We start from the raw sequence: 8,163 nt of genomic DNA, 5'->3' as shown, positions 1-8,163 counted from the left end.
TGTGGGATTCGGTGGAATATCAATTTTAATTCACTCGTGATCATAGAAAATATATATTTTCTATGATCATTCGTGAATTAAAATCGATAATCCACCGAATCCAACAAATATCCTCTATATGTATCTTATATTAAATACCAGCTGATAAATCTCTGGAATATGTGTTTTCAGAGAAGATGTTTTAAGTTATTTACTACGAGTATATAAGTCTTAATGAATTATGTGATAAATGGGGCATGGTCCATTGGGGAATGATTCGTGCACATTTTTAAAGAACTATTATATAAAGGATATTTGTTCGATTAGGTGAAACAAAGATTTTAATTCATGAGTTATCTAAGAAAGTAAAATGTTCACGAGTGGCGTGGTTGACCAGGACAATCAGGCGAAGCATCAGATGTTTGAGTTGTAGTCTCACCTGATGCAGGACAATCAGGCGAAGCATCAGATGTTCGAGCTGTAGTCCCACTTGATGCAGGACAATCAGGCGAAGCATCAGATATTTGAGTTGTAGTCTCACCTGATGCAGGACAATCAGGCCAAGCATCAGATGTTCGAATTGTAGTCCCACCTGATGCAGGACAATCAGACGAAGCATCAGATGTTCGAGTTGTAGTCCCACCTGATGCAGGACAATCAGGCCAAGCATCAGATGTTCGAGTTGTAGTCTCACCTGATGCAGGACAATCAGGCGAATCATCAAATGTTCGAGTTGTAGTCTCACCTGATGCAGGACAATCAGGCGAAGCATCAGATGTTCGAATTGTAGTCCCACCTGATGCAGGACAATCAGGCGAAGCATCAGATATTCGAATTGTAGTCCCACCTGATGCTGGACAATCAGGCGAAGCATCAGATGTTCGAGTTGTAGTCCCACCTGATGCAGGACAATCAGGCGAAGCATCAGATGTTCGAGTTGTAGTCTCACCTGATGCAGGACAATCAGACGAAGCATCAGATATTCGAATTGTAGTCCCACCTGATGCAGGACAATCAGGCGAAGCATCAGATGTTCGAGTTGTAGTCTCACCTGATGCAGGACAATCAGGCGAATCATCAGATGTTCGAGTTGTAGTCCCACCTGATGCAGGACAATCAGGCGAATCATCAAATGTTCGAGTTGTAGTCTCAATTGATGCAGGACAATCAGGCGAAGCATCAGATGTTCGAGTTGTAGTCTCACCTGATGCAGGACAATCAGGCGAAGCATCAGATGTTCGAGTTGTAGTCCCACCTGATGCAGGACAATCAGGCGAAGCATCAGATGTTCGAATTGTAGTCCCACCTGATGCAGGACAATCAGGCGAAGCATCAAATGTTCGAGTTGTAGTCTCACCTGATGCCGGACAATCAGGCGAAGCATCAGATGTTCGAGTTGTAGTCTCACCTGATGCAGGACAATCAGGCGAATCATCAAATGTTCGAGTTGTAGTCTCACCTGATGCAGGACAATCAGACGAATCATCAGATGTTCGAGTTGTAGTCTCACTTGATGCAGGACAATCAGGCGAAGCATCAGATGTTCGAATTGTAGTCTCACCTGATGCAGGACAATCAGGCGAATCATCAGATGTTCGAGTTGTAGTCTCACCTGATGCAGGACAATCAGGCGAATCATCAAATGTTCGAGTTGTAGTCTCACCTGATGCAGGACAATCAGGCGAAGCATCAGATGTTCGAGTTGTAGTCTCACTTGATGCAGGACAATCAGGCGAAGCATCAGATGTTCGAATTGTAGTCCCACCTGATGCAGGACAATCAGGCGAAGCATCAGATGTTCGAGTTGTAGTCCCACTTGATGCAGGACAATCAGACGAAGCATTAGATGTTCGAATTGTAGTCCCACCTGATGCAGGACAATCAGGCGAAGCATCAGATGTTCGAATTGTAGTCTCACCTGATGCAGGACAATCAGGCGAATCATCAGATGTTCGAGTTGTAGTCTCACCTGATGCAGGACAATCAGACGAAGCATCAGATGTTCGAATTGTAGTCCCACCTGATGCAGGACAATCAGGCGAAGCATCAGATGTTCGAGTTGTAGTCTCACCTAATGCAGGACAATCAGGCGAATCATCAGATGTTCGTGTTGTAGTCTCACCTGATGCAGGACAATCAGGCGAATCATCAGATGTTCGAGTTGTAGTCTCACCTGATGCAGGACAATCAGGCGAAGCATCAGATGTTCGAGTTGTAGTCCCACTTGATGCAGGACAATCAGGCGAAGCATCAGATGTTTGAGTTGTAGTCTCACCTGATGCAGGACAATCAGGCCAAGCATCAGATGTTCGAATTGTAGTCCCACCTGATGCAGGACAATCAGACGAAGCATCAGATGTTCGAGTTGTAGTCCCACCTGATGCAGGACAATCAGGCCAAGCATCAGATGTTCGAGTTGTAGTCTCACCTGATGCAGGACAATCAGGCGAATCATCAAATGTTCGAGTTGTAGTCTCACCTGATGCAGGACAATCAGGCGAAGCATCAGATGTTCGAATTGTAGTCCCACCTGATGCAGGACAATCAGGCGAAGCATCAGATATTCGAATTGTAGTCCCACCTGATGCAGGACAATCAGGCGAAGCATCAGATGTTCGAGTTGTAGTCCCACCTGATGCAGGACAATCAGGCGAAGCATCAGATGTTCGAGTTGTAGTCTCACCTGATGCAGGACAATCAGACGAAGCATCAGATATTCGAATTGTAGTCCCACCTGATGCAGGACAATCAGGCGAAGCATCAGATGTTCGAGTTGTAGTCTCACCTGATGCAGGACAATCAGGCGAATCATCAGATGTTCGAGTTGTAGTCTCACTTGATGCAGGACAATCAGGCGAATCATCAGATGTTCGAGTTGTAGTCCCACCTGATGCAGGACAATCAGGCGAAGCATCAGATGTTTGAATTGTAGTCCCACCTGATGCAGGACAATCAGGCGAAGCATCAAATGTTCGAGTTGTAGTCTCACCTGATGCAGGACAATCAGGCGAAGCATCAGATGTTCGAGTTGTAGTCTCCCTTGATGGAGGACAATCAGGCGAAGCATCAGATGTTCGAGTTGTAGTCCCACCTGATGCAGGACAATCAGGCGAATCATCAGATGTTCGAGTTGTAGTCTCACCTGATGCAGGACAATCAGGCGAATCATCAAATGTTCGAGTTGTAGTCTCACCTGATGCAGGACAATCAGGCGAATCATCAGATGTTCGAGTTGTAGTCTCACCTGATGCAGGACAATCAGGCGAATCATCAAATGTTCGAGTTGTAGTCTCACCTGATGCAGGACAATCAGGCGAAGCATCAGATGTTCGAGTTGTAGTCTCACCTGATGCAGGACAATCAGGCGAATCATCAGATATTCGAATTGTAGTCTCACCTGATGCAGGACAATCAGGCGAATCATCAGATGTTCGAGTTGTAGTCTCACCTGATGCAGGACAATCAGGCGAATCATCAAATGTTCGAGTTGTAGTCTCACCTGATGCAGGACAATCAGGCGAAGCATCAGATGTTCGAGTTGTAGTCTCACTTGATGCAGGACAATCAGGCGAAGCATCAGATGTTCGAATTGTAGTCCCACCTGATGCAGGACAATCAGGCGAAGCATCAGATGTTCGAATTGTAGTCTCACCTGATGCAGGACAATCAGGCGAAGCATTAGATGTTCGAGTTGTAGTCTCACCTGATGCAGGACAATCAGGCGAAGCATCAGATGTTCGAATTGTAGTCTCACCTGATGCAGGACAATCAGGCGAATCATCAGATGTTCGAGTTGTAGTCTCACCTGATGCAGGACAATCAGACGAAGCATCAGATGTTCGAATTGTAGTCCCACCTGATGCAGGACAATCAGGCGAAGCATCAGATGTTCGAGTTGTAGTCTCACCTGATGCAGGACAATCAGGCGAATCATCAGATGTTCGAGTTGTAGTCTCACCTGATGCAGGACAATCAGGCGAATCATCAAATGTTCGAGTTGTAGTCTCGCTTGATGCAGGACAATCAGGCGAAGCATCAGATGTTCGAGTTGTAGTCTCACCTGATGCAGGACAATCAGGCGAAGCATCAGATGTTCGAGTTGTAGTCCCACCTGATGCAGGACAATCAGGCGAAGCATCAGATGTTCGAGTTGTAGTCTCACCTGATGCAGGACAATCAGGCGAAGCATCAGATGTTCGAGTTGTAGTCTCACCTGATGCAGGACAATCAGACGAAGCATCAGATGTTCGAGTTGTAGTCTCACCTGATGCAGGACAATCAGGCGAAGCATCAGATGTTCGAATTGTAGTCTCACTTGATGCAGGACAATCAGGCGAAGCATCAGATGTTCGAATTGTAGTCCCACCTGATGCAGGACAATCAGACGAAGCATCAGATATTCGAATTGTAGTCCCACCTGATGCAGGACAATCAGGCGAAGCATCAGATGTTCGAATTGTAGTCTCACTTGATGCAGGAAAATCAGGCGAATCATCAGATATTCGAATTGTAGTCTCACCGGATGCAGGACAATCAGGCGAAGCATCAGATGTTCGAATTGTAGTCTCACTTGATGCAGGACAATCAGACGAAGCATCAGATGTTCGAGTTGTAGTCTCACCTGATGCAGGACAATCAGGCGAAGCATCAGATTTTCGAGTTGTAGTCTCACCTGATGCAGGACAATCAGGCGAAGCATCAGATGTTCGAGTTGTGGTCTCACTTGATGGAGGACAATCAGACGAAGCATCAGATGTTCGAGTTGTAGTCCCACCTGATGCAGGACAATCAGGCGAAGCATCAAATGTTCGAATTGTAGTCTCACCTGATGCAGGACAATCAGGCGAAGCATCAGATATTCGAGTTGTAGTCCCACCTGATGCAGGACAATCAGACGAAGCATCAGATGTTCGAATTGTAGTCTCACTTGATGCAGGACAATCAGACGAAGCATCAGATATTCGAGTTGTAGTCCCACCTGATGCAGGACAATCAGACGAAGCATCAGATGTTCGAATTGTAGTCTCACTTGATGCAGGACAATCAGGCGAATCATCAGATGTTCGAGTTGTAGTCTCACCTGATGCAGGACAATCAGACGAAGCATCAGATGTTCGAGTTGTAGTCTCGCTTGATGCAGGACAATCAGGCGAAGCATCAGATGTTCGAGTTGTAGTCCCACCTGATGCAGGACAATCAGGCGAAGCATCAGATGTTCGAGTTGTAGTCCCACCTGATGCAGGACAATCAGGCGAAGCATCAGATGTTCGAGTTGTAGTCCCACCTGATGCAGGACAATCAGGCGAAGCATCAGATGTTCGAATTGTAGTCCCACCTGATGCAGGACAATCAGGCGAAGCATCAGATGTTCGAAATGTAGTCTCACCTGATGCAGGACAATCAGGCGAAGCATCAGATGTTCGAGTTGTAGTCTCACCTGATGACTGAACTCATACTTCATTGCATAGCTGAAGAAATTGAAGGTCACGTTGCCGTGGACATTTGAGTTAAAAAAGAATCCTGTTCCCATCGGCAAATCACTAATTGCTGGGATGGCAGTCGGAGGAAGATTCTGCTTGTCAATAGCAGTTTGATTCGAATGTTAGAGAAAGTTTAAAATATGTTTTGAATGATCAATGTTTAACCCACTAAAGTTATTTAGACTGTTGCCATTCGTTTGGCCTGAATTTTGTATGATCTGATGAGCTGGGACGTTTCCATCATTCAATTTCTGGATCAAGTGTTTTCTGTCACTTAAAACAAATAAGAAAGCAGTATTTTCATTTATAGTTAATCCTAATTTAGAAAAGCCATCAAAGGGAAACAATCCATATTACAAGTAAAGCTTTTGTAATTGACTTGCGTCCCTTTGAAAAACTTCACCGAGATCAGAAGACAAATATACACATTCATGGATCAGGAATCATAGAGATATGCATATGGCTGAACATTAGAAATCTTGAACAAAAGGCGAAAATTGATCATTAAAAGGTAATTGCCCATTTTTCTTTTTATTTTGGATATGCGAATGAGTTGAATTTTAAAATTGATCTTGCCTGTATGAGGTGATTTGGGGCTCTGTTATCCCAGCATCCACCTTCATCTCTGCCATGGTGCTGCACAGCTTGTTGAGACTGGTATCTGACTTCCTGAACCAGGATAGTTGTGTGCTGCTGCACGGTGTGAGGAAGACGGACTGGCATCTGCTCTCATTTCCATCGCCCGTTTGTCTGCATACATCTTATACAGATGAACGGAGTCTCTGTTGGGCTCTCCGGGTACCGCGTAAACCCTTGATTTGACTGACCAAACAATATTACAAGTTGTGGATAAAATAGTATCACTTTATTAAAAAGTTTCAACTACCTTCTTTTAGACCATATAAAAAAACTTGATAGCAAGGTCTGTTATTTTCAAATAATGTTCTACTGTTATTTATGAGTCAGGCAGAATTGGTTTAATGCATACAAATGTTAATCATTAAGAAGTTAATCATTTTGTAAATTTAAAATAATTTATAAACGTGTTACATTTAAATTAATTTAGCCCTATGAATTTAAAAAACCACTAATATTAATGACTATTGCTTTTAATACTTGAATTAAAAGGCAATACATGAGATGATGAATGAAGTTTAATGATTCGATAGGGTCGTTGTGATAACAAATGAAAACTTCGTCCAAGCGCGAAGAACACTTCATTTGGCGACCATAAGGCGACACATTTGGACATGGTAGACATCGGTATGTTGCGTTTTAGATTTCGGCAACCAAAGGGAATTCAATTTAACGACATAAAATAGAAATTTGCACAATTTGCCGACGCCACTTTTACACTATTGGGTGGCTCTGTAGCATCTCTCAATGCACCATAGAGGCATTTATCGAGCAGCGTGTTTGAAACCAATACCCATAACGCCTTTTGAAAAAAATTAATCTGTAAGTTTTTACACATTATTATGAGGTGGTTTATTTGCTACAGTGTGACGAATGTTACTTAACATTTTTTTTTACAAATGTATATTCAGATGTAACTTGTTGATTAAATTTCCAAAAATGTCTTGAGAGAAGGAATTTTAAAATTTCTAACCCGATTTCGGAGGGAACATTACACAATTGCTCGTGAAAGTATTTATTTTCTGAGCAAATAATTTAATGGTAATACCCCAAAAGCAAACGCGTATCCACTATGTGCTCGTAAAATACAATAATAATGCCTTAATTGCATAACTACCCTGTATAAATATAAACGCAAAACCAATAATAAACTGCGAATATCTGAACGCGCATTTGATTATGTTATTCTTTTACCATCAAGCGCGCTGTATGCACAGTGTTGCATATCGTGTAGTGACACATTAAAATCTCATACAAACTGAATGACTTAGTAATATTTTACACGGTGAAAGAATCCACTAACAAATAATGGGCGCATTGGCGTGTTTAACAACGCAATTTCAAAGACAAATTGCGGATATCAAAATAAATGTAATCTTTTTTAAAGGCAGCTCTAATATTGACATTAAAATACAAGCGGGAATGTCAAGCTGAAGGGAGGATCGCGCTATCTCTGAGATCGAAATTCAAACACGAACCGCAAATATCGAACCATGTTGTCGAGTCGGCATTGACAACAAAATTCAAAAGTAAACCGCAAATATTGAGCTGGTGCTAATATATGGCTAGATCGGAGATCAAACTTCAAACACTACTTGCATATATCAAGTTAACTTGAATTTCGAGCGAGTGAGCAACGAAATGGACATTCAAAGTCGAACAAACAATATTGAGGTGGTGAGAAAAAAAACAATATATATATATATATATATATATATATATATATATATATATATATATATATATATATATATATATATATACAGTGCCCCAGATAAGCTGCGTATCTGCGTCTTTCACCCTATTAAAATGTTTAAAAACGCAAAGAAATACAATATCATGCGTATTGAAAACGCACCCGATTTGCCTCTTACGCACATTCGTCTTATTTGATGCGTACGATACAATAGCTTTGATCGAAAAAACTTTGCTCATTTTCGTTTTTTTTTGCGATTATTTTCGTTACGCGGCGACGCTTTTATTCAGCAAGCGCCTGGATGACGGGGCAATAAAACAGTCAAAGCTATTCAAACGCTCTGCGGACTAGATTTCATAGTTAAATAAAGCG

The 8,163-nt window shown here is 42.5% G+C and overlaps 1 protein-coding gene across 1 annotated transcript; it reads right to left on the bottom strand.

Annotated features, from left to right (window-relative positions):
• Window positions 1-353: 353 nt before the first annotated feature.
• Window positions 354-6,182, bottom strand: LOC127840447 (mucin-3A-like). The gene is made up of 2 exons (XM_052368864.1): window positions 6,077-6,182; window positions 354-5,416 (listed from the first exon to the last, which is right to left on the bottom strand). The coding sequence occupies exons 1-2, from the start codon at window positions 6,180-6,182 to the stop codon at window positions 354-356; spliced, it is 5,169 nt and encodes a 1,722-aa protein (XP_052224824.1).
• Between the last annotated feature and the right edge of the window lie 1,981 nt (window positions 6,183-8,163).

Source organism: Dreissena polymorpha, chromosome 8, assembly GCF_020536995.1.
Source record: "Dreissena polymorpha isolate Duluth1 chromosome 8, UMN_Dpol_1.0, whole genome shotgun sequence".
In the NCBI taxonomy this organism is placed as follows: domain Eukaryota; kingdom Metazoa; phylum Mollusca; class Bivalvia; order Myida; family Dreissenidae; genus Dreissena; species Dreissena polymorpha.
The sequence above is the reverse complement of the archived record's forward strand: the minus strand, read 5'-3'. Positions and strand labels throughout refer to the sequence as shown.

Excerpts from the sequence above, each read along its gene's own strand:
- LOC127840447 (XM_052368864.1), bottom strand. The coding sequence starts at position 6,182 with ATGCCAGTCCGTCTTCCTCACACCGTGCAGCAGCACACAACTATCCTG. Across the intron at positions 5,417-6,076 it reads GCACCATGGCAGAGATGAAG|GTGAGACTACAACTCGAACA; the intron begins GTGGATGCTGGG and ends TTCAGTCATCAG.